General features: G+C 52.3%; 1 protein-coding gene and 2 long non-coding RNA genes across 13 annotated transcripts in view; 2 read left to right on the forward strand and 1 right to left on the reverse strand.

Moving 5' to 3' along the window:
- Window positions 1–25,880, forward strand: part of LOC134757441 (uncharacterized) — a 28,778-nt gene extending 2,898 nt beyond the window's left edge. The window contains exon 3 of one of the 2 annotated variants that reach the window (XR_010131365.1): window positions 25,556–25,880. This is a non-coding gene — a long non-coding RNA (uncharacterized lncRNA). Of the gene's footprint in view, window positions 1–22,117; window positions 22,295–25,555 lie in introns of those variants that run through there. The other variant, XR_010131366.1, reaches the window with a different exon arrangement.
- Window positions 1–25,938, reverse strand: LOC129527693 (serine/arginine repetitive matrix protein 2-like). Of its 10 annotated transcripts, none has more exons than XM_055366327.2 (8): window positions 25,792–25,938; window positions 23,105–23,236; window positions 18,701–18,829; window positions 14,981–15,080; window positions 14,673–14,817; window positions 10,537–10,597; window positions 10,392–10,427; window positions 1–9,035 (listed from the first exon to the last, which is right to left on the reverse strand). In XM_055366327.2, the coding sequence occupies exons 2-8, from the start codon at window positions 23,165–23,167 to the stop codon at window positions 150–152; spliced, it is 9,420 nt and encodes a 3,139-aa protein (XP_055222302.2). In that variant the 5' UTR covers window positions 23,168–23,236; window positions 25,792–25,938; the 3' UTR covers window positions 1–149. The 10 variants fall into 10 exon arrangements, with proteins under 10 accessions (XP_055222302.2, XP_055222299.2, XP_055222300.2 ...); XM_055366324.2 differs by having other exon boundaries at window positions 14,673–14,868; XM_055366325.2 differs by lacking the exon at window positions 23,105–23,236 and adding an exon at window positions 22,960–23,045 and having other exon boundaries at window positions 25,792–25,915.
- LOC129527699 (uncharacterized) lies at window positions 10,713–14,442 on the forward strand. Its single transcript, XR_008672737.2, has 2 exons — window positions 10,713–11,444; window positions 12,665–14,442. It is a non-coding gene; the product is annotated as an uncharacterized lncRNA (long non-coding RNA).

A 25,938-nucleotide genomic window follows, 5' to 3' on the forward strand; every position in this document is an offset into this window, starting at 1 on the left:
TTTATTTCATTTTTATATTATTTATTTATTCTTTGTTAGTTTGTTTTTGGAGTGTGGGTTTTGTTTTGTTTTTTGATTTTTTTATTTTGTTCTACTCAGTTTTATTCTTATTGCTCAGGCTTGAGTGCAATAGCCTGTTCCAAGCTAACTCAAACTCCGCCTCTTGGGTTCGGGTGATGATGGTTGCATGTCAGCGGCCCTTGGCCTCTCGGGTTTCGGCGGTGGTTGCACATCAGCGGCCCTCCGCCTCTCGGGTTTCGGCGGTGGTTGCACGTCAGCGGCCCTCCGCGCCTCGGGTTTCGGCGGTGGTTGCACGTCAGCGGCCCTCCGCCTCTCGGGTTTCGGCGGTGGTTGCACGTCAGCGGCCCTCCGCCTCTCGGTGATGGTTGCACGTCAGCAGCCCTCGGCCTCTCGGGTTTCGGTGTTGGTTGCACGTCAGCGGCCCTCGGCCTCTCGGGTTTCGGCGGTGGTTGCACGTCAGCGACCCTCCGCCTCTTGGGTTCGGGTGATGATGGTTCCACGTCAGCGACCCTCGGCCTCCTGAGTTTGCATGGTGGTTCCATGTCAGGGGCCCTTGGCCTCTCGGGTTTCGGTGTTGGTTGCACGTCAGCGGCCCTCGGCCTCTCGGGTTTTGGCGGTGGTTGCACGTCAGTGGCCCTCTGCCTCTCGGGTTTCGGTGGTGGTTGCACGTCAGCGGCCCTCGGCCTCTCGGGTTTCGGTGGTGGTTCCACGTCAGTGACCCTCCGCCTCTTGGGTTCGGGTGATGATGGTTCCACGTCAGCGGCCCTCGGCCTCTCGGGTTTCGGTGGTGGTTGCACGTCAGCGGCCCTCGGCCTCTTGGGTTTCGGTGATGGTTGCACGTCAGCGGCCCTCCGCCTCTCGGGTTTCGGCGATGGTTGCACGTCAGCGGCCCTCGGCCTCTCGGGTTTCGGAGTTGGTTGCACGTCAGCGGCCCTCGGCCTCTCGGGTTTCAGCGATGGTTGCACGTCAGCGGCTCTCGGCCTCTCGGGTTTCGGCGATGGTTGCACGTCAGCGGCCCTCGGCCTCTCGGGTTTTGGTGGTGGTTCCACGTCAGCGACCCTCCGCCTCTCGGGGTTCGGGTGATGATGGTTCCACGTCAGCGGCCCTCGGCCTCTCGGGTTTCGGTGGTGGTTCCACGTCAGCGACACTCCGCCTCTTGGGTTCGGGTGATGATGGTTGCACGTCAGGGGCCCTCGGCCTCTCGGGTTTCGGCAATGGTTGCAGGTCAGCGGCCCTCGGCCTCTCGGGTTTCGGTGATGGTTGCATGTCAGTGGCCCTCTGCCTCTCGGGTTTCGGTGGTGGTTCCACGTCAGCGACCCTCCGCCTCTTGGGTTCGGGTGATGATGGTTCCATGTCAGCGGCCCTCGGCCTCTCGGGTTTCGGTGATGGTTGCACGTCAGCGGCCCTCGGCCTCTCGGGTTTCGGTGTTGGTTGCACGTCAGCGGCCCTCCGCCTCTTGGGTTTCGGTGATGGTTGCACGTCAGTGGCCCTAGGCCTCTCGTGTGTTGGCTGCACGTCAGCGGCCCTCCGCCTCTCGGGTTTCGGCGATGGTTGCACGTCAGCGGCCCTCCGCCTCTCGGGTTTCGGCGATGGTTGCACGTCAGCGGCCCTCCACCTCTCCGGTTTCGACGGTGGTTGCACGTCAGCGGCCCTCGGCCTCTCGGGTTTCGGCGGTGGTTGCATGTCAGCGACCCTCCGCCTCTCGGGTTTCGGTGGTGGTTCCACGTCAGCGGCCCTCTGCCTCTTGGGTTCGGGTGATGATGGTTCCACGTCAGCGGCCCTCTGCCTCTCGGGTTTTGGCGGTGGTTGCACGTCAGCGGCCCTCCGCCTCTCGGGTTTCGGTGTTGGTTGCACGTCAGCGGCCCTCGGCCTCTCGGTGATGGGTGCACGTCAGCGGCCCTCGGCCTCTCGGGTTTCAGTGTTGGTTGCACGTCAGCGGCCCTCGGCCTCTCGGGTTTCGGCGGTGGTTGCACGTCAGCGGCCCTCGGCCCTTCGGGTTTCGGTGGTGGTTCCACGTCAGCGACCCTCCGCCTCTTGGGTTCGGGTGATGATGGTTCCACGTCAGCGGCCCTCGGCCCCTCGGGTTTCGGTGATGGTTGCACGTCAGCGGCCCTCCACCTCTCGGGTTTCGGTGATGGTTGCACGTCAGCGGCCCTCGGCCTCTCGGGTTTCGGTGGTGGTTCCACGTCAGCGACCCTCCGCCTTCCGGGGTTCGGGTGATGATGGTTGCACATCAGCGGCCCTCGGCTTCTCGGGTTTCGGTGGTGGTTCCACGTCAGCGACCCTCCCCCTCTTGGGTTCGGGTGATGATGGTTCCACGTCAGCGGCCCTCGGCCTCTCGGGTTTCGGTGTTGGTTGCACGTCAGCAGCCCTCCGCCTCTTGGGTTTCGGTGATGGTTGCACGTCAGTGGCCCTAGGCCTCTCGTGTGTTCGTTGCACGTCAGCGGCCCTCCGCCTCTCGGGTTTCGACGGTGGTTGCACGTCAGCGACCCTCCGCCTCTTGGGTTCGGGTGATGATGGTTGCAAGTCAGGGGCCCTCGGCCTCTCGGGTTTCGGCGATGGTTGCACGTCAGCGGCCCTCCGCCTCTCGGGTTTCGGCGGTGGTTGCATGTCAGCGACCCTCCGCCTCTCGGGTTTCGGTGGTGGTACCACGTCACCGACCCTCTGCCTCTTGGGTTCGGGTGATGATGGTTCCATGTCAGCGGCCCTTGGCCTCTCGGGTTTCGGTGTTGGTTGCACGTCAGCGGCCCTCCGCCTCTTGGGTTTCGGCGATGGTTGCACGTCAGCGGCCCTCTGCCTCTCGGTGATGGTTGCACGTCAGCGGCCCTCCGCCTCTCGGGTTTCGGTGGTGGTTCCACGTCAGCGACCCTCCGCCTCTTGGGTTCGGGTGATAATGGTTCCACGTCAGCGGCCCTCCGCCTCTCGGGTTTCGGTGATGGTTGCACGTCAGCGGCCCTAGGCCTCTCGGGTTTCGGTGTTGGTTGCATGTCAGCGGCCCTTGGCCTCTCGGGTTTCGGTGGTGGTTCCACGTCAGCGACCCTCGGCCTCTCGGGTTCGGGTGATGATGGTTCCGTGTCAGCGGCCCTCGGCCTCTCGGGTTTCGGTGATGGTTGCACGTCAGCGGCCCTCTGCCTCTCGGGTTTCGGTGATGGTTGCACGTCAGCGGCCCTCGGCCTCTCGGGTTCGGGTGATGATGGTTCCATGTCAGCGGCCCTCGGCCTCTCGGGTTTCGGTGATGGTTGCACGTCAGTGGCCCTCCGCCTCTCGGGTTTCGGTGTTGGTTGCACGTCAGCGGCCCTCCGCCTCTCGGGTTTCGGTGATGGTTGCACGTCAGCGGCCCTAGGCCTCTCGGGTTTCGTCGATGGTTGCACGTCAGCGGCCCTCGGCCTCTCGGGTTTCGGTGTTGGTTGCACATCAGCGGCCCTCGGCCTCTCGGGTTCGGGTGATGATGGTTCCATGTCAGCGGCCCTCGGCCTCTCGGGTTTCGGTGATGGTTGAACGTCAGCGGCCCTCCGCCTCTCGGGTTTCGGTGATGGTTGCACGTCAGCGGCCCTCGGCCTCTCGGGTTCGGGTGATGATGGTTCCATGTCAGCGGCCCTCGGCCTCTCGGGGTTCGGTGATGGTTGCACGTCAGTGGCCCTCCGCCTCTCGGGTTTCGGTGATGGTTGCACGTCAGCGGCCCTCGGCCTCTCGGGTTTCCGTGGTGGTTCCACGTCAGCGACCCTCGGCCTCTCGGGTTCGGGTGATGATGGTTCCATGTCAGCGGCCCTCGGCCTCTCGGGTTCGGGTGAGGATGGTTCCATGTCAGCGGCCCTCGGCCTCTCGGGTTTCGGTGATGGTTGCACGTCAGTGGCCCTCCACCTCTCGGGTTTCGGTGATGGTTGCACGTCAGCGACCCTCCGCCTCTTGGGTTCGGGTGATGATGGTTGCACGTCAGCGGCCCTCGGCCTCTCGGGTTTCGGTGGTGGTTGCACGTCAGCGGCCCTCGGCCTCTCGGGTTTCGGCGATGGTTGCACGTCAGCGGCCCTCCGCCCCTCGGGTTTCGGCGATGGTTGCACGTCAGCGGCCCTCGGCCTCTCGGGTTTCGGCGATGGTTGCACGTCAGCGGCCCTCGGCCTCTCGGGTTTTGGTGGTGGTTCCACGTCAGCGACCCTCCGCCTCTCGGGGTTCGGGTGATGATGGTTCCACGTCAGCGGCCCTCGGCCTCTCGGGTTTCGGTGGTGGTTCCACGTCAGCGACACTCCGCCTCTTGGGTTCGGGTGATGATGGTTGCACGTCAGGGGCCCTCGGCCTCTCGGGTTTCGGCAATGGTTGCAGGTCAGCGGCCCTCGGCCTCTCGGGTTTCGGTGATGGTTGCACGTCAGCGGCCCTCTGACTCTCGGGTTTCGGTGGTGGTTCCACGTCAGCGACCCTCCGCCTCTTGGGTTCGGGTGATGATGGTTCCATGTCAGCGGCCCTCGGCCTCTCGGGTTTCGGTGATGGTTGCACGTCAGCGGCCCTCGGCCTCTCGGGTTTCGGTGTTGGTTGCACGTCAGCGGCCCTCCGCCTCTTGGGTTTCGGTGATGGTTGCACGTCAGTGGCCCTAGGCCTCTCGTGTGTTGGCTGCACGTCAGCGGCCCTCCGCCTCTCGGGTTTCGGCGATGGTTGCACGTCAGCGGCCCTCGGCCTCTCGGGTTTCGGCGGTGGTTGCACGTCAGCGACCCTCGCGGGTTTCGGTGGTGGTTCCACGTCAGCGGCCCTCTGCCTCTTGGGTTCGGGTGATGATGGTTGCACGTCAGGGGCCCTCGGCCTCTCGGGTTTCGGCGATGGTTGCATGTCAGCGGCCCTCGGCCTCTCGGGTTTCGGCGATGGTTGCACGTCAGCGGCCCTTCGCCTCTTGGGTTTCGGTGATGGTTGCACGTCAGCGGCCGTAGGCCTCTCGGGTGTTGGTTGCACGTCAGCGGCCCTCGGCCTCTCGGGTTTCGGCGGTGGTTGCATGTCAGCGACCCTCCGCCTCTCGGGTTTCGGTGGTGGTTCCACGACAGCGGCCCTCTGCCTCTTGGGTTCGGGTGATGATGGTTCCACGTCAGCGGCCCTCCGCCTCTCGGGTTTTGGCGGTGGTTGCACGTCAGCGGCCCTCCGCCTCTCGGGTATCGGTGTTGGTTGCACGTCAGCGGCCCTCCGCCTCTCGGGTTTCGGTGTTGGTTGCATGTCAGCGGCCCTCCGCCTCTCGGTGATGGTTGCATGTCAGCGGCCCTCCGCCTCTCGGGTTTCGGTGGTGGTTCCACGTCAGCGACCCTCCGCCTCTCGGGTTCGGGTGATGATGGTTCCAGGTCAGCGGCCCTCGGCCTCTCGGGGTTCAGTGATGGTTGCACGTCAGTGGCCCTCCGCCTCTCGGGTTTCAGTGATGGTTGCACGTCAGCGGCCCTCGACCTCTCGGGTTTCGGTGGTGGTTCCACGTCAGCGGCCCTCGGCCTCTTGGGTTCGGGTGATGATGGTTCCATGTCAGCGGCCCTCGGCCTCTCGGGGTTCGGTGATGGTTGCACGTCAGCGGCCCTCGGCCTCTCGGGTTCGGGTGATGATGGTTCCATGTCAGCGGCCCTCGGCCTCTCGGGGTTCGGTGATGGTTGCACGTCAGCGGCCCTAGGCCTCTCGGGTTTCGGCGATGGTTGCACGTCAGCGGCCCTCGGCCTCTCGGGTTTCGGTGTTGGTTGCACGTCAGCGGCCCTCGGCCTCTCGGGTTCGGGTGATGATGGTTCCATGTCAGCGGCCCTCGGCCTCTCGGGTTTCGGTGATGGTTGCACGTCAGCGGCCCTCGGCCTCTCGGGTTTCGGTGATGGTTGCACGTCAGCGGCCCTCGGCCTCTCGGGTTCGGGTGATGATGGTTCCATGTCAGCGGTCCTCGGCCTCTCGGGGTTCGGTGATGGTTGCACGTCAGCGGCCCTCGGCCTCTCGGGTTTCGGTGTTGGTTGCACGTCAGCGGCCCTCGGCCTCTCGGGTTCGGGTGATGATGGTTCCATGTCAGCGGCCCTCGGCCTCTCGGGTTTCGGTGATGGTTGCACGTCAGCGGCCCTCGGCCTCTCGGGTTTCGGTGATGGTTGCACGTCAGCGGCCCTCGGCCTCTCGGGTTCGGGTGATGATGGTTCCATGTCAGCGGTCCTCGGCCTCTCGGGGTTTGGTGATGGTTGCACGTCAGTGGCCCTCGGCCTCTCGGGTTTCGGTGGTGGTTCCACGTCAGCGGCCCTCGGCCTCTCGGGTTCGGGTGATGATGGTTCCATGTCAGCGGCCCTCGGCCTCTCGGGTTCGGGTGAGGATGGTTCCATGTCAGCGGCCCTCGGCCTCTCGGGTTTCGGTGATGGTTGCACGTCAGTGGCCCTCCGCCTCTCGGGTTTCGGTGATGGTTGCACGTCAGCGGCCCTCGGCCTCTCGGGTTCGGGTGATGATGGTTCCATGTCAGCGGCCCTCGGCCTCTCGGGTTCGGGTGAGGATGGTTCCATGTCAGCGGCCCTCGGCCTCTCAGGTTTCGGTGATGGTTGCACGTCAGTGGCCCTCGGCCTCTCGGGTTTCGGTGATGGTTGCACGTCAGCGGCCCTAGGCCTCTCGGGTGTTGGTTGCATGTCAGCGGCCCTCCGCCTCTCGTGTTTCGGCGATGGTTGCACGTCAGCGGCCCTCGGCCTCTCGGGTTTCGGTGGTGGTTCCACGTCAGTGACCCTCCGCCTCTTGGGTTCAGGTGATGATGGTTCCACGTCAGTGGCCCTCAGCCTCTCGGGTTTTGGCGATGGTTGCACGTTAGCGGCCCTAGGCCTCTCGGGTGTTGGTTGCACGTCAGCGGCCCTCCGCCTCTCGGGGTTCGGCGATGGTTGCACGTCAGCGGCCCTCGGCCTCTCGGGTTTCGGTGGTGGTTCCACGTCAGCGACCCTCGGCCTCTCGGGTTCCGGTGATGGTTGCACGTCAGCGGCCCTCGGCCTCTCGGGTTTCGGTGTTGGTTGCACGTCAGCGGCCCTCCGCCTCTCGGGTTTCGGCGATGGTTGCACGTCAGCGGCCCTCGGCCTCTCGGGTTTCGGTGGTGGTTGCATGTCAGCGGCCCTCGGCCTCTCGGGTTTTGGTGGTGGTTCCACGTCAGCGACCCTCGGCCTCTCGGGTTCGGGTGATGATGGTTCCATGTCAGCGGCCCTCGGCCTCTCGGGTTTCGGTGATGGTTGCACGTCAGCGGCCCTCGGCCTCTCGGGTTTCGGTGATGGTTGCACGTCAGCGGCCCTCGGCCTCTCGGGTTTCGGTGGTGGTTCCACGTCAGCGGCCCTCGGCCTCTCGGGTTTCGGTGTTGGTTGCACGTCAGCGGCCCTCGGCCTCTCGGGTTTCGGTGGTGGTTCCACGTCAGCGACCCTCGGCCTCTCGGGTTTCGGTGGTGGTTCCACGTCAGCGGCCCTCGGCCTCTCGGGTTTCGGTGTTGGTTGCACATCAGCGGCCCTCCGCCTCTCGGGTTTCGGTGATGGTTGCACGTCAGCGGCCCTAGGCCTCTCGGGTTTCGGCGATGGTTGCACGTCAGCGGCCCTCGGCCTCTCGGGTTCGGGTGATGATGGTTCCATGTCAGCGGCCCTCGGCCTCTCGGGTTTCGGTGTTGGTTGCACGTCAGCGGCCCTCGGCCTCTCGGGTTTTGGTGATGGTTGCACGTCAGCGGCCCTCCGCCTCTCGGGTTTCGGTGGTGGTTCCACGTCACCGACCCTCGGCCTCTCGGGTTCGGGTGATGATGGTTCCATGTCAGCGGCCCTCGGCCTCTCGGGTTTCGGTGATGGTTGCACGTCAGCGGCCCTCTGCCTCTCGGGTTTCGGTGGTGGTTCCACGTCAGTGACCCTCGGCCTGTCGGGTTCGGGTGATGATGGTTCCACGTCAGTGGCCCTCGGCCTCTCGGGTTTCGGCGATGGTTGCACGTCAGCGGCCCTTGGCCTCTCGGGTTTCGGCGATGGTTGCACGTCAGCGGCCCTCGGCCTCTCGGGTTTCGGTGTTGGTTGCACGTCAGCGGCCCTCGGCCTCTCGGGTTTTGGTGATGGTTGCACGTCAGCGGCCCTCTGCCTCTCGGGTTTCGGTGGTGGTTCCACGTCACCGACCCTCGGCCTCTCGGGTTCGGGTGATGATGGTTCCATGTCAGTGGCCCTCGGCCTCTCGGGTTTCGGCGATGGTTGCACGTCAGCGGCCCTTGGCCTCTCGGGTTTCGGCGATGGTTGCACGTCAGCGGCCCTCGGCCTCTCGGGTTTCGGTGTTGGTTGCACGTCAGCGGCCCTCGGCCTCTCGGGTTTTGGTGATGGTTGCACATCAGCGGCCCTCTGCCTCTCGGGTTTCGGTGGTGGTTCCACGTCACCGACCCTCGGCCTCTCGGGTTCGGGTGATGATGGTTCCATGTCAGTGGCCCTCGGCCTCTCGGGTTTCGGCGATGGTTGCACGTCAGCGGCCCTTGGCCTCTCGGGTTTCGGTGGTGGTTCCACGTCACCGACCCTCGGCCTCTCGGGTTCGGGTGATGATGGTTCCATGTCAGCGGCCCTCGGCCTCTCGGGTTTCGGTGATGGTTGCACGTCAGCGGCCCTCCGCCTCTCGGGTTTCGGTGATGGTTGCACGTCAGCGGCCCTCTGCCTCTCGGGTTTCGGTGGTGGTTCCACGTCAGCGACCCTCGGCCTGTCGGGTTCGGGTGGTGATGGTTGCACGTCAGCGGCCCTAGGCCTCTCGGGTGTTGGTTGCACGTCAGCGGCCCTCCGCCTCTCGGGTTTGGGTGTTTTTTCTGCCTCAGCCTCCTGAGTAGCTAAGGGAGGTGTCTTGAGATTATCATCCGCTGAGGGTGGAGCTGAGGGTGGAGGTGAGGGTGGAAGAGGAGTGAGCGGACACTCGGAAGGTGTCTTGAGGCTCAGGGAGTTATCAGTTATAGAATGTTGTTGAGTTGGAGGAGGTGGCTGGTGGCCCATCCTGTTTTTTAAAGTTTCAACTGTGAGGTAGGGCCAGTGGGGCAATCCTGAAGAATGACGATGCTCCGCTGCCGCCATTCTGACCTGTAGGGACAAAGGAGGGAATGTTTTCACACATATCCATTTGATGGACAAAATTACCACCACCAACACAGTCTGCACCTTCTGTTGCTGGTGATAGATTTTTGCACCTTTCCATCCTCCAGGTTTCAAAATAGCAGTATCAGCGTCATAATATCACCCTTCCACTGAGTACTGCCAACAGCTGGGGGGTAAAGAAAAGTCATTGGGACACACTGTTGTCTCCACATGCCACTGTGTCTGTCTGCAAATGTAGGCAGGCTGGGGTCCTGCCCCAGGGAAGACAGAGTCATAACAGAGTAATAAAGAAGCATGTTTGAGACACAGGAGTGTCTATGTCTATCCTCATTCCTCCCTCACAGCCATCACCAGAGCATGTTTCTTGCACCAGGTCAACAGACAGTAAGAGTAAGAGAGGCATGAAAAGCCCATTGTCCACACATGTTGCAGCTTCTTTTTGGAGAATGTTTCCCAGGCCTTTTATGTTCTGTCTCTGATTCTCAGAACTCTGCAAGGTCAGTGTGACCACCCTGCTCCAAATCTAAGAAAACAGAGGTTTCCAGAGGAAGGAGAAATTGTGCCCAGGGTCACACAGCTTGCAAGAGGCAGAGTGGAAGTTGATTCCAGCTCTGCCTGCAGGACCCTCTCATTTCCCCTCTGTTTCCCTTCTTGACAAAGGATCTTCTTCACTCTGGAGGTGCCACCCATGAGAACAAAGAGCTCTGGAGAGATGTGGATTCCTGAAGAGCTGCAGGGGAACTGGGAGAGGGTTTTCTGACAGAACAATCTTCTCTCAAGAAGTCAGTTAGGCATGGCTATAATATTTCTTTTCACTCCCAGGTAATACCAAATTGTAAGTGCACTAGGACATGAAGAATACTTTTGTCCATGGAAAAATGAGGTGGGAATTCTAAACAAAGCAAGTTTTAAAACTGTGTTTCACTTCAAGTGTACAAGTCCCATCACGTGTAATCATAGGACTCGGCAGCTTTTGAAGGTACAGAGGCCACACAAGAACCAGCTTAGCTGAGCATCATTTAAGGCCTTCATTTGGAATTGTCCCTGTGGGTAATAAGTTACATTCACTCTTCACTAATTTACAGTCAGGGCCCATTTGCTATTACAAATACGGGACCTCTGACACTTAGAATATTAGATCAGGGGCCCCACTGGGTGGGTATGAAAGTGTTTTTGCACAACATGGTTACCAACAGGGATGGGACTGTGATGCTTGTAGGCAGCCTTTCTCTCTGCCATCTCCCTCTGCAGGGCTTGAGCACAGAGCTGTAGGGACAAAAATGTATCCATGTCCTGACCTGGCAGACTATGTCCAAAAGCAAGGAAAACAAGCAAACTTACCCAGTTGCAAAGAGGCTTTCTTGCAGAAGGGGGGATCTGAAAAAGCCAACACATGAGAAATTGAATGTTGAGAGAGTCTAAGGGCTGTGGCATCATCTGCATCAGCACTGAACTATCCTGCAACTGCGGGGAGGAAGCTCCTTACTTTGCATTTGTGGTAGTCCTCTGCCCGCCGCCGCAACTCTTGCGCACGTTGAAACATTTTCCTATGGATTACAATCACTTTCATCAGATAAAGCACCACTTTCAGGATGATTTTAAATAATCTGCCATGTTTCTGTTATCCTCACAACTGTACCCTTACACAATCTAGCTCTACCTAGAAAACGTATTTCAGATGGCTATAAGAGTACAGTCTGAGCCGGTCACGGTGGCTGACGCCTGTAATCCCAGCACTCTGGGAGGGCGAGGCGGATGGATCATGAGGTCAGGAGATTGAGACCATTGTGGCTAATATGGTGAAACCCCTTCTCTACTAAAAATACAAAAAATTAGCCAGGCGTGGTGGCAGGCACCTGTAATCCCAGCTACTCGGGAGGCTGAGGCAGGGGAATCACTTGAACCTGGGAGGCGGAGGTTGCAGTGAGCCAAGATCACGTCATTGCACTCCAGCCTGGGTGACACAGCGAGATTCCATCTCAGAAAAACAAAAACAAAAACAAAAAAACTGTACAGTCTGATCCAAACTGTTGCTATATTGATTCCTCCTCTTGCTTACTGCCTGCTGACTTCTGAGATGATAGTTTCCTTCCCCATTCTCAGTATATCCCTAATTCATCCTTCATTGAGCATCTTTTATCATAAAGCTGTATTCTCTTTGTATTAATATCCTTACCGTGTTTCACAGGGCAGAAACAGCTGGGCTTATAAACAGGCATAGTCCTTTTGAAGGATGTGGCTGATCCTACAACAACACACTTTCCTAAGGATGACAACAACTCACCCCACCCCTAGAATAGCTGGTATGAACCGAGTTTCCACACAGTCTAGCTGGCAATGGGGTCAGGAGACCTTTTGCTGCTTCACATCTTTTGGTCACTGGTAAATATTAAGGTACTTTGTTTTCTGTTTTGTGAACTCTCTCTCTCTCACGATATGTCTTCTGACCATTTGTTTCTATTTCTGCATTTACCGGGTCTAAACATTGTACAGAGGTTAAAAACAACACTCCAATGGGCGTTTCCCAAGACGGTGGGGTTCAGTTTCTGAACTCACTTGTAGGTGTGTATTTCTTTCATATCCAATTTCCCATTTTCCTCTGCCTCTGATACCTACCTCTCCTTTTCTGCATGCTCACATTCCTTCATGCTTAGTTTCCTCAGATTAGAAGGGAGAGAAATGCACACACATGATCCACCAGCCCGTGTGGGATTCCCTCTGCCCTTCTGGCATCTGAAGGCTGTGATTCAAAGATCCCCCCTGCAACCTTTCCACAAATGAACCAACTGATTCTCACAACTGAAGGGAGAATGGACACCTCCCACTGAGGGACAAAAAAAAAGTCACACTCTGGCCTGCTGGCAAGTCACCTGTCATTTCCAGCTCATCTTCATAGTTCCATGGTTAGTCCTATTCTTTAGTAAATATAAAGACTATTAAAAGCTTCTATGAGGTGCACTATGTGTGTTTCTGGGGTCAGTCTTGTGCTTGACACAGCGAAAGCTCATTTTAGTTCAGTGTGAAAAACCAGACCTCACCAATTCATCACAACTAACTCCATCGGAAGCAGAGGATTGCTCCTCATCTGACTCCTCCTGTGTGAGACCTGATTCTCAGTCAGAGGCTGATGCCGGAACTGAGACCATCAGCCATAGAGAGGTCCTTCCAGAATATGGTGTCATTAACCCCGCAGTTCACTACTGCACTCTGCCATGATTCAGGACTGGAACTCTTGTCATCGACTTTAAAGATCCTGGTTGAGAGAAAAGGCAATCTGAATGCTGGGCGCATCTATTGAATTACAAATGATTGGAATGGCTCCTAAGTCAGGGTGTTATGTCCTGAAAATAGGTGACAACGGCAAACCATCCACCCTGGTGTTGACTGACTTTAACAAGGTTCAGTTCACAGAGATTGAGGGCAGAAAAAGGAAACGGCCTAAAAAGGGTAAGTTTGCTGTGTTGCCCTCACACCACTTGATTCATGGTCCTGATCCTAAGGATCTCACCTGATACTTGGTTTTATAGGAAGCATGTGTAAAATTCCCAGAACGCTAGGAAACAGGGACGAAAACACTTCAAAGAGAAAGTTAATGAACTTGTTTCTGACCACAGGGCATCCTTCAGCACATGCTGTCTGGAGTGGCCTCCAACAAGGAGTGTGTGGTGAGGTGCTGAGAATGCAATGGGAGCAGGGTCCTGTCCCCACGCTAAAGAAGCTCACAGTTTAATGCAAATGAGAAGCCAGTGAGAACATCACTACTCCTGCTGTGCACTTGGGAACTAGAAACACAAAACCTGACTCTGGAGGGAAGCTAAGGAAGCATTCTACTCTTGAGTTGACATAAGTGCATCTGAAGCTTCTGATCTCCGATGAGAACAATGGGGGACACCAAACAGAATATAAAACCCATGATTGAATACATCAAATTGCTAACATGGCAGTAAACAGACATGAGGTGAAGATGGAGAAGAAGGAAACCCAGGACGAAAGTCAGCCTCGCATTTGGAACCCATTTCCCTGAGTTTCATTGCTGAATTCCAGAAGGAACTACTGAGATGCAAAGAAGCACAGCAGCTTTTGCACACATGCGTGGGATTAGAAGGAAAACCAGTGGATTGAGGGTCTGCCAATGAAAGCGACCCATACTGAAGTCCACTGGCTCTGGTTGAGACCCAGAAGAGTCATGCATCAGAATAGAGGTGGACAGGAAATACCCTGGCCTTTGTAGGGACTGAGCCTGCACCGACGACCTCAATTGCAGCCTGTATGGAGGACCCCTGACCATCCCCCAGAAGTAGACTCCCATCTCTTCTGCAGCAAGATAACATGCTACTAGGCCTCAATTCATTGCTAAATATTTTTTAACAAGTATCTCACATTTAACAAAAAAAGATCAGTCATATGGCAGCAAAATACAATGTAATATGACCAAAACATGAAAGACTGTGAAAATGAATCTGGAGGTGACCCAAGCATTGAATTCAACAATCCAGGCTGGGTGTGGTGGCTCACACTGGGAGGCTGAGGTAGGCAGATCACCTGAGGTCAGGAGTTCAAGACTAGCCTGGCCAACATGGTGAACCTCTATCTCTACTAAAATTACAAATATTGGGCTGGGCACGGTGGCTCATGCCTGTAATCCCAGCACATTGGGAGGCCGAGGTGTGCGGATCATGATGTCAGGAGTTCTAGACCAGCTTGGCCAATATGGTGAAACCCCGCCTCTACTAAAAATACAAAAATTATCCGGGCATGGTGGCATATGCCTGTAGTCCCAGCTGCTCAAGAGGCTGAGGGATAAGAATCGCTTGAACCTGGGAGGTGGAGGTTGCAGCGAGCCAAGATCATGCCACTGCACTCTAGCCTGGGTGACAGTGTGAGACTCTGTCTCAAAAAAAAAAAATTGGCCAAATGTGGTGGCACACACCTGTAATCCAAGCTACTCGGGAAGCTGAGGCAGAATTGCTTCAAACTGGGAGGCAGAGGTTGCAGTGAGCCAAGATTGCACCATAGCACTCCAGCCTGGGCGACAGAGCGAGACTCTATCTCAAAATTAAAAAAAAAAAAAAAGGCTGGCTGTGGTGGCTCACGCCTCTAATCCCAGCACTTTGGGAGGCTGAGGCAGGTGGATTACCTGAGGTCAGAAGTTCGAGACCAGCCTGGACAACATGGTGAAACCCCATCTCTAGTAAAAATACAAAAATAAGCTGGGTGTGGTGGTGGGCACCTGTAATCCCAGCTACTCGGGAGGCTGAGGCAGGAGAATCGCTTGAACCCAAAAGGCAGTGAGCTGAGATTGTGCCATTGCACTACAGCCTGGGCAACAACAGCAAAGCTCCATCTCAGGAAAAAAAAAAAAAAAAAAAAAAAAGAGAGAGAGAAAGGAAAACCAATGCCAGTACTAGCAACTCCTCTTCCCCCGAAAAAATGACAAACAAGAATGTAGGAAGGGAAAGGAATTATACAGCTTAAACTAATGAAGCAGAAAGGACAAACTCAATTTTGAACCCACTGAATTTGCCACAAATATTGTAGAAAATATTCTCAAGGACTTTACAGTTGTCTACTTTGATTGGCACATGGTTCATACAACAGTATTTGTGTCAAGGCACATCTTACTGTTTTTTGGCGGTCTTCCTCTTTCCATTGATTTTGTAATGATGGTTGACTTTCTTTATGACCTTCGTCTTACGGATTTTAGCTTGAACTTTTGTTTCCACCTGTTTCCGTAAAGGACAGATGTCTTCCAGGCCAATTTTAATTCCTGGAAAGGAAGAAACTCTTTTCTTTGTGTGCATACAAATGGACCTCAGCCCTTGGTGAGAGTGAGGAGAGGAGAAGGTGAGAAACCTGAGGGCAAGAAGCTGTTCTTTCCCTTTCCAGGGCAAACTCATTTCCACACTATGGGGACTCCAACAGAGCCATACCTTCCTGTCTACGGCGGTTGGACCTCCAGGCTCTCTGCTGTACATCCGTGGATCCATCATGTCCATTTTCAGACTGGAAGACAGTCTTCAGGAAAGACAACTAGGAAATAATAATATAAGAATGACGGCTGGGCACGGTGGCTCATGCGTATAATCCCAGTACTTTGGGAGGCCGAGGCAGGTGGATCACGGGGTCAGGAGTTCAAGACCAGCCTGGCCAAGATGGTGACACCCCGTCTCTACTAAAAATACAAAAATTAGCCGGGCATGGCAGGGGCGCCTGTAATCCGAGCTACTCGGGAGGCTGAGGCAGAGAACCGTTTGAAGCTGGGAGGCGGAGGTTGCAGTGAGCCAAGATCACACCACTGCACTCCAGCCTGAGCGACAGAATGAGACTCTGTCACACACACACACACACACACACACACACACACACACACACACACACAAGAATGACATGAGGCTGGCACGGTGGCTCACTCCTGTAATCCCAGCACTCTGGGAGGCCGAGGCAGGCGGATCACCTGAGGTCGGGAGTTTGAGACCAGCCTCACCAACATGGAGAAACGCTGTCTCTGCTAAAAATACAAAATTAGCCAGGCATGGTGGTGCATGCCTGTGATCCCAGCTAGTCGGGAGGCTGAGGCAGGAGAATCACTTGAACCCAGCAGGAAAAGGTTGTGGTGAGCTGAGATTGTGCCATTGCACTCCAACCTGGGCAACAAAATTGAAACTCTGTCTCAAAAAAAAAAAAAATAGGCCAGGTGCGGTAGCTCACGCCTGTAATCCCAGCACTTTGGGAGGCTGAGGTGGGTGAATCACAAGGTCAAGAGATGGAGACCATCCTGGGCAACATGGTGAAACCCCGTCTCTACTAAAAATACAAAAATTAGCTGAGCATGGTGATGCACGCCTGTAGTCCCAGCTACTCGGGAGGCTGAGGCAGGAGAACTGCTTGAACTCAGGAGGCAGAGGTTGCAGTGAGCCAAGATCCCACCACTGCACTCCAGCCTGGTGACAGAGTGAGACTCCGTCTCAAAAAAAAAAAAAAAAAAAAAATGACATGAATATACTTCACACAACGGAACTGCACACTTCAACACGGTTAGATGGTAATTATCATAAGTATTTTACCACAGGTTAACATGTTTCAGAACTTGAAAAGGAAGTAATTACCTTCAGCTCTCTGAGTTCTAGAATTTGTAACATTTCACCCCCTGCTCCTTCCTGATCTGCACTGGAGCATCTTCCTTCTGTCCCTGCTCTACTCAGAGTTCACTTTCCCTTCCCTCACATCAGCTTCATTGAGGCTGGTTTGAACTTAACGCAAAACATCCTCACTAATGACTGAATTCCCACCAAGATTTCCATATTATCACAGTATGCTTTTAATCTTTGAAGATATTAAATATTTGTTCTCATCATAGCTAAAATGCAATGCAAATCCCATCTCAGATGTGGGTCAGATACCTATGAATCTCCTGAGGTAGTCATTGAAATGACTTTTTTCTTGAGACGGAGTGTCACTCTCAACCATGCTGAAGTGCAGTGGTGCTACCTTGGCTCACGGCACACTCCACCTCCCAGATTCAAGCGATTCTTGTGCCTCGGCCTCCCAAGTAGCTGGGATTACAGGTGCCTGCTACCATGCCTGCCTAATTTTTGTCTTTTTAGTAGAGATGGGGTTTCACCATGTTGGCCCATCTGGTCTTGAACTCCTGACCTCAAGTGATCCATCTGCCTCAGCCTCCCAAAGTGCTGGGATTACAGGCATGAGCCACCACACCTGGCCTGAAATAATATCTTTCAAATTCTTTGTAGAATTTGTTTTTTCCTGATTTCTGCACATAGGATAAAAAAAAAATCATGTACTAGGATTTCGAGAGAAGCAATGGGTAATCTAAAAAGATGAAAACAGCAACCACGTCAATCCCACAGCTACTGCTAGATTTCACAGGAAAGGTAGCTGGCCCAGTTTGGAGCTAGGAGAAATGTCAAACACATGAAGAAATGAGAAGCAAAGAAATGCCATCACGCATGAATGCTTCATGGCACCCATGATGTCCCTGCCTAGGAGGTAATGGTATAGATGACTAGATGACAACGACAAAGATGAGAGGTGCGAAGTTGTCCAAGTCCAACAGCTCAACTGAACTTTCCTAAATGGAACTGTTAAAAAGTGGTAAATTTAAAAACTTCCCCTGGCTCAAGTGGTGGCTCACGCTTGTAATCCCAGCACTTTGGGAGGCTGAGGCGGGTGGATCATTTGAGGTCGGGTTTTGAGACTAGCCTGGCCAACATGGTAAAACCCCGACTCTACTAAAAATAAAAAATTAGCTGGGCATGGTGGTGGGCACCTGTAATCCCAGCTACTTGAGAGGCTGAGGCAGGGGAATCACTTGAAGCCAGGAGGTGGAGGTTGCAGTGAGCCGAGGTCACACCATTATACTCCAGCCTGGGCAACAGAGGGAGACTCGTCTTCGGGGTGAGAAAAGAAAAAAAAAAAAAAAAAGCTTCCTCCAATTTATACCGAAAATTCTCTGTTCAGGACTAAGTGGCATAGAGAATGTTAAATGTGCCTAGATATCTTCATAACTCACATATTTTCTGTTTTCTACATATCTTGAAAGGCAGTGCCAAATGACGTGTAATTATCTAGGTGGTAAAACTGAAACATACTTCCTCTTCCCTTGAATATAAAAAAGCATTGTGGTATTAGTACTTTTATCTTGGATCATTGTTCAGAAGGAGGTTCAGCCCCCAGACAACCACATTTTTACTGTCATGAATGGCAAGACAAAATGTAGAGCTCAACTTACCCAAAGGAAAAAAGGCTCAAAAGACAAATTATGGCACAACTTAGCAGCCAAATTCTTACCAAGTACAGACTTTTGACATACTGATCTCTCTCCAGTTGCAAGTGGGAACATGCACTTTGAATGATGTCATTGAAAATTACCCTGCCCAGACACACTTTTCATTGATTCTCTTGGAGGGCAGTTCTAAGAGATTCTCTGGGGCTTTCTCTGCATCATGAGACGCAGTGCAGTTCTGCCCTTCACCTTCCGGCAGTTTGTCACCTCGTCCCTATGACCTCAGAGGAACTTTGTCTCAGGCCAATTGTTTGTTCCTTGGGCTCTTTCATTTCCCCTAAAAATCATTTGCTGCCCCTCTAAATGGCCTACATCTCCATCTATCTCCCTCTCCCCTCAGAAGAGGGTGCTCTTTAAGCATCAACCATCCAGCCCTTCTAGCAGTCTCATTTTTCAGCTGGTTCCCATGTTTATGCCTGTTCTATGTTTTTCTTTTCCTGTTAAGCTGTCTGTTGTCAGCTCATTTCTGCAGTGAATCTTCACAGAGGAGACTGGAAGCTTTCCTTCCACCCATATGATAGAACTATAAAGCAGAAGAGTTTAGAAAGAATTTCCTATTTAAGTGACGAAACCTCATACTCCATTTGTGACAAATAGCACAAAGATTAAAAAAACTTATTTTTGACCAAAAGCTCTCTTGACATTCTATTAAACAAACACTGACCTATTTAATTTTCATAATGTAAATGGCAGATATTTTCATAATTCTTGTGCTAATAAGTCATTTCCCTGATTTTTTGGATAAAACCACATATTCATAATGAAGTCCAGAAACGTGAATTGTTTTACATAATTTATTCTTATTTGTGATTACAAGTATACCTCTACAGAAAGTTAGTATACTCACCCAAAGGTACACTGTCCAGAGGGTAATGATAACTTCATAACTTCTCGGAAACTCAATAATGATATGTAACCAAGGACTTTCATCAAAGTCAGTCCCACGATGATGATGGTCAGCCAGAGTATTGATAACCTGGAATAATAATAGTTGAAATAATGAAAAGGTCAATGACACCGACAATATTTCACTCAGAAAGAATCATCCTTAGAAACCGTCAACCTCCTCCAAAAGGTAACCACATCCCTCAGATATCACCGTGGGATTCCACTGCTACAAAAAAGAACAGAAGTTAGAAGTCTCATGTTTTTCAGATGGCTGGTAGTGTTTTTAGGCATTGCAAATGTGGGGTGTTGTCTTTCTCGGTATAAAGCAGGGATATCCAATCTTTTGACTTCCCTGCCTATATTAAAAGAAGCAAAGTTGTCTTGAGCCACACATAACATACACTAACAATAGCTGATGATCTAAAAAAAAAAACTTTTTTTTTTTTTTTTTTTGAGACAGAGTTCCGCTCCACTCAGTCACCCAGGCTAGAGTGCAGTGGTGCAATCTCGGCTCACTGCAACCTCCAGCTCCTGGGCTCAAGCCATTCTCCTGCCTCAGCCTCCCAAGTAGCTGAGATTACAGGTCTCTGCCACCATGCCCGACTAATTTTTGTATTTTTAGTAGAGATGAGGTTTCACCATGTTGGCCAGTCTGGCCTTGAACTCCTGACAGGCGATCTGCCTGCCTCGGCCTCCCAAAGTGCTGGGATTACAGGTGTGAGCCACCGTGCCCGGCCATTTTTTTGTTTTTGTTTTTGTTTGTTGTTTTTGAGATGGGGTCTCACTCTGTCACCCAGGCTGGAGTGCAGTGGTGTGCTCTCTCGGCTCACTGCAACCTCTGCCTCTCAGGTTCAAGTGATTCTCCTGCCTCAGCCTCCTGAGTAGCTGGGAGTACAGGTGCCTGACAGTGCACTCAGCAAATTTTTGTATTTTTTGTGGAGATGGGGTTTTGCCATGTTGGTCAGGGTGGTCTCGAACTCCTGACCTCAGGTAATCTGCCCGCCTCAGCCTCCCAAAGTGCTGGGATTACAGGCATGAGCCACTGTACCTGGCCAAAATCTCCTAATGTTTTAAGAAAGTTTACAAATTTGTGTTGAACTGCATTCAAAACTGTCCTGGGCCACATGCAGCCCATCACTCATGGGTAAGACAAGCTAAGTATAAAGTAATTATCTTTTCTTTTCTTTTTGTTTTGAGACAAAGTCTTGTTCTGTCACCCAGGCTAGATTGCAGTGGCATGATCTCAGCTCACTGCAACCTCCGCCTCCCGGATTCAAGCGATTCTCCTGCCTCAGCTACTGAGTAACTGGGATTACAGGCGCCTGCCACCACGCTCGGCTAATTTTTGTATTTTTAGTAGAAACAGGGTTTCACCATCTTGGCCAGGCTGCTCTCCAACTCCTGACCTCATGATCCACCTGCCTCGGCCTCCCAAAGTGCTGGGAATACAAGTGTGAGCCACTGCACCTGGCCAGTAGTTATCTTTTCTTTAAAGTTATTTACTTGTTTTTTAAATTGATGTATAACATTGGATGCATTTATTATATATCACATGGTAAAAGAATCCCTCTAAATAATACTTCTCTCTTGGATTATATGAATCTTTGTCATTTAAAGCTCAGCATAAGTAAAAAAAAATACAATGAAGAGATTACTTCATTCACAAATAAGTATCAAATTTTAGTGCTTAAAAATTAACAAGGTGGGCTGGGCGTGGTGGCTCACGCCTGCAATCCCAGCACTTTGGGAAGCCGAGGTGGGTGGACCACGAGATCAGGAGATTGAGACCATCCTAGCTAACACGCTGAAACCCATCTCTACTAAAAATACAAAAAATTAGCAGGGCATGGTGGCACGCGCCTATAGTTCCAGCTACTTGGGAGGCTGAGGCAGAAGAATCACTTGAACCCGGGAGGCAGAGGTTGCAGTGAGCTGAGATCGCACCACTGCACTTCAGCCTGGGTGACAGAGCGAGACTCTGTCTCAAAAAAAAAAAAAAAATTACCAAGGTGGAGATCATGAAAATGGCATGAATAGTGTGGGATTTCTCTAAGATTGTTGATATTAATTCCATTAGACTCTTCTGTGAGTGAAGACGAAGACTTCCCCTGAGTAAGTTCAGACAGCTTGTGATAACATTTCTACATCGATTCCTCAGGATTTAACTATATATTCTTGAAAACATCTCAATTTTAAATGTTTCTTTCAGATGGTGAATTAAACAGAGATAGCCCTTCAACAGGTTGAACTCAGCATATGCTGAGTCCGAAATGGAAATGATGGAGTTAGAGAACCATACAACAATGGTAATGATTTCAGTAACATGGTGTTGAGCAGAACAAAGCAGACACAAAAGAGTACCTATGGCATGGCATGCATCTGTATATGCGAAATTCCAGAATAAGCAAGCTAACCTATGATAAGAAAGAGACTGGCTGGGAAGAGTGAGAGTTCACTTTCTGGGGTGACATAATAGTGTAGATCTTGGCTGGGCACGGTGGTTCACGCCTGTAATCCCAACGCTTTGGGAGGCCGAGGTGGGCGGATCACCTGAGGTAGGGAGTTCAAAACCAGCCTGACCAACATGGAGAAACCCTATCTCTACTAAAAATACAAAATCAGCTGGGAGTGGTGGCACATGTCTGTAATCCCAGCCACTCGGGAGGCTGAGGCAGGAGAATCGCTCGAACCTGGGAAGCAGAGGTTGCGGTGAGCTGATATTGCCCCATTGCACTCCAGCCTGGGCAACAAGGGAGAAACTGTCTCAAAAAAAAAAATAAATAAATAAAATAATGTAGATCTTGAAAGGGGGTTGGTTTATGCTGGTGTATGAACTTTCCAAAGTTAGTAAACTTACACTTAAGGTTATATATTTTGGCCAGGCGCGGTGGCTCAAGCCTGTAATCCCAGCACTGGGAGGCTGAGGCAGGCGGATCACGAGGTCAAGAGATGGAGACTATCCTGGCGAACATGGTGAAACCCCGTCTCTACTAAAAATACAAAAATTAGCCAGGCGTTGTAATCTGAGCTACTCAGGAGGCTGAGGCAGGACAATTGCTTGAACCCCGGAAGCAGAGGTTGCAGTGAGCCGAGATCTTGCCACTGCACTCCAGCCTGGGCTATAGAGTGAGACTCTGTCTAAGAAAAAAAAAAAAAAAAAAAAAGTCATCAAACCAGATGACACAAATCAAATGACATTTCACTTTGTTTTGGTCCATTTTGTTTGTTAGAGACAAGAGTGCAGCAGGGCCATCTCGGCTCACTGCAACGTCCAGCTCCTGGGCCCAAGCGATCCTCCCACCTCAGCCTCTCCAGTAACTGGGATAACAGGTACGCACCACCAAGCCCGACTAATCTTTTTTGGAATTTTTTGTAGAGATGGGGTTTTGCTATGATGCCCTGGCTAGTCTTCAACTCCTGGACTCAAGTGATCTGCCCACCTCGGCCCCCTAAAGTGCTGGGATTACAGGCCTGAGCTGTGTAATTTCATGCCGCGTGACACAGCCCAGTAAAAAGGAAGAAACCCCGCGGGTCCAGCGTCTACTCACAGGGGTGGGCTGATGGCTGATAAATCCCAGCAGGAGCCAGAAGAGGAGCCAAAAGCACCGCCACCGCACCCGCATGTCCTGGTCCTTTCAGGGCGCCCTGAGGCGGCCAGGACAGAGGTGGAGGTGGCTTAGGGCAGGGGTGAGGGAAGGGGACGGAGACCAGGCTGGATCTGAGTTGGGGAGGGGGAGGGGAGGGGGAGGGGAGGGGAAGGGGAAGGGGAGGGGAAGGGGGGAAGTAAGGGAAGGGAAAGGAGGAGAAGGGGGCTGTTGGGCACCTGGAGGAGGTGGAGGAGGAGGAGGAGGAGGAGAAGAAAGGGGTCTGGGAAAGGATCCGGTTCAAATTAAGTTCTCAAGCGCTGGTGGAAGGTTTAGCTACAGGTCACGGAGAAGATCAGGGAAGCAACAGGACACGCGGGGCAAGGGAGCGTGAGGCTTAGGAGCAATTAGAGGGAGACAAAGGTTCTGCTTTCCACCAAACCTTCTTCGGTCTGGGCCCTCCCTTAGCAACCTTGGGGCTTTATACTCCCTCTCCACCAATCCCTGATGACCCCCCGGTGGTGCCTCACAATGGACACTCCAAGTAACGCCCGCATCATTCCAATGACCCCTCCCCCATCTCAGTCCCCCACGCTCCTCCCAAGGACAGGTCCTCTCTGGAACCTTCACAAACCTGATTTCTGGTCCTCCCCAACCAGCTCCCTGTCCCTGCTTCTGGGCGCTCCTTCCTTCCTGAGCTCCCAGGGTTCCTCAAGGTCACTTTTGGCGACAAAACATAAAAAACAAATGATGGCAGGATGGCAGAAAGAACCTCATACCCAAGTAGAGTGCCAGGTTTTACAGCCTCCGCTCAGCCATTCATATCCTAAGCAACAAAACATCAGCAGGATGTGGAAGGTCCCGATAGTAAACCATCTCCATCACATCCATGTAGCCATCCGTCCATCAACCTGTATCTCAGGAACAAATGTAGATACATTCATTTTAAGCATGCATGGTACATTTACAAAAATTAACCTGACTTATTTTGTTCCAGCAAATCTCAATATATTTGAGAGCAATCAAATCACACAGCATGTTTCTGATCATATAACTGTGCTAGGAGTCAATGATTAAAAGCTAATTCAAAATTATTATTTGCTTGGAAATTCAAAGTGCCCTTATAAGATATAAACATAAGAAAGAATCCAAAATGAAACAAGATTGCCTTTAAACTCAACGATAAGATCATAACATGGCAATAAAATGTCTCCCTCTGGCCTGGGAATTCCACTTTGTGGCACAAGGTTGTGTGATCTCAAATCACCCCTAACCCACCTAGACATTTTAACATCCGAAACCGAGTGATGATGTCCTCATCTATATCATCTTACTGCCTGTGTGTGTGGACTTTAAATTCTGAACCCAAATGAGGGGGAGAAAACCAAGTTGACTTTCATGATTGACCTCTCAGGGACATCCAAGGAATCTGTGCATTTCAAGAAACAAAGTTCATCAGCTTCTCTCCTAAGGTATTTGCTCACAATACCCAGAGGGCTTGGCAGCATCATGTGTGATGGGTGGGGAGCTCCAAGCAGGTGGGCAGGACCCAGGGGCCTGGTGACCAGGACGGACCCCCACTGTCCATCACCTTTCCTGGCCCTGTCCTCGGCTAAACTTCCCACAGGCCTTCTGCCCGATCACACACAGTGTGCCCAAACTCAGGCCTCTGGCAGCTGAAAACCACTGCTTTAAATCCCTTTACCATTTACCATGACATAAGGTTACTGTAAACAGGAAATATTCTATTGATGCTACAAATGGAAAGCCAATGCCTTTACCATAAATAGAAAAACAACCCTGAGAAGCAAGCAAAACAAAAGCAAAACAGGGGCTGGGTGTGGCGGCTCACGCCTGTAATCCCACCACTTTGGGAGGCCGAGGTGGGCGGATCACAGGTCAGGAGTTCCAGACCAGCCTGGCCAATATGGTGAAACCCTGTCTCTAATAAAATACAAAAATTAGCCGGGTGTGGTGGTGGGCGCCTGTAGTCCCACCTACTTGGGAGGCTGAGGCAGGAAAATAGTTTGAACCCGGGAGGCAGAGTTTGCAGTGAGCCGAGATTGCACCACTGCACTCCAGCCTAGGCGACAGAGCGAGACTCTGTCTCAAAAACAGCAACTACAAACAAACAAAAAACAGGGTTAACAAAAGTATGGAATTCAATTCTTTTTATATGCTGCAGCCATGTTCCAGCCCTAGATTTGGCTGGGCATGGTGGCTCACGCCTGTAATCCCAGCACTTTGGGAGGCTGAGGCAGGCGGATCACGAGGTTAGGAGTTGACACAAGCCTGGCCAATATGGTGAAACCCCATCTCTACTAAGAGTACAAAATTAGCTGGGCATGGTGGCGCACACCTGTAGTCCCAGCTACTCAGAGGTTGAGGCAGAGGAATTGCTTGAACCCGGGAGACGGAGGTTGCAGTGAGCCAAGACTGTGCCATTGCACTCCAGTCTGGGGGACAGAGTGAAACTCTGTCTCAAAAAAAAAAAAAAAAAAAAAAAATATATATATATATGTCTGTGTGTGTGTGTCTGTGTGTGTGTATCTATATAAATCTCAAAAATAAAAGATCAGTTTTGAGATTATCATTTTAAAAGACAAGATAATGTTCAACTTAATGAATAATTTAATTATTACTATTGGACTTTTTGTAGACTGCACAGAGCATTCAAAACAAATGAAGAAGAATAAAAAATACGTATTACATGTTGTAAAATAAATATGATGTGGTTAATTCTTTTATTCAAAATTATAGAACATATATATGTACTGTAGAATGTATTTCTTATTATGAGTCACGTTAAAAAGTAGTTTAGAAGCTGTTGATTTGAATTTCCTTTTCAAATTTTGCAGCATAATTTTTTTTTTTTTTTTTTGACAGAGTCTCGCTCTGTCGCACACTCTGGAGTGCAATGGCGTGATCTCGGCCCACTAAAACTTCCACCTCCTGAATCTCAGCAATTCTCCTGTCTCAGCCTCCTGAGTAGCTGGGACTACAGGCTCACACCACCATGCCCGGCTAATTTTTGTATTTTTAGTAGGGACGAGGTTTTGCCATATTGGTCAGGCTGGTCTCGAAGTCCTGGCCTCTGGTGATCCACCAGCCTCAGCCTCCTAAAATGCTGGGATTACAGGCATGAGTCACCATGCCCAGCCTAAACTTGGCAAGATAATAAATAACCTTTTTAAGTGTCGTTGGGCACCTGTCTGGTTGTTTTTCTTTAGGTTACCATGCCAGCAATGGTTCCTTTTGAGTTTCTGACAGAAGATAGTGGTTTTCATCCAAATAAGTCAACTACTCTACCCCATCCCTAAGCCACTTGTATGGAAAGAAAAAGAGGAAGAAGCCAGTACTGCGACTGCGTAAGCTTCCCCCAGCATCACCCGCTATGAGATGTGTGGCAGCTGAGACCCGGGAACTGCTCAAGGGCACCAGGCCCCATCTGTCTGCACTCACTCACCTTCCTCAGGTACTCGCATGGGCATGTCACTGACTTTACGTGCTGCTGCAGCTCCTTGGTGAGCTGGCCCTGGTCATGGGACAGGAACTGTGGGGTCAGGACAATAGAGAGCTTCACCATTTGCAGAATGAGAACAGGGGCTCATCA

The sequence above is a fragment of the Gorilla gorilla genome, chromosome 18 (assembly GCF_029281585.2).
Source record: "Gorilla gorilla gorilla isolate KB3781 chromosome 18, NHGRI_mGorGor1-v2.1_pri, whole genome shotgun sequence".
Classification (NCBI taxonomy): Eukaryota; Metazoa; Chordata; class Mammalia; order Primates; family Hominidae; genus Gorilla; species Gorilla gorilla.

Coding starts and splice junctions, on each gene's coding strand:
- LOC129527693 (XM_063699704.1), bottom strand. CDS start 25,911: ATGGTGAAGCTCTCTATTGTCCTGACCCCACAGTTCCTGTCCCATGAC. Junction 18,830..25,791: donor CATGCGAGTACCTGAGGAAG/GTGAGTGAGTGC, acceptor TTATTATTCCAG/GTTATCAATACTCTGGCTGA. Junction 10,428..10,536: donor AGGACTACCACAAATGCAAA/GTAAGGAGCTTC, acceptor TGGCTTTTTCAG/ATCCCCCCTTCTGCAAGAAA.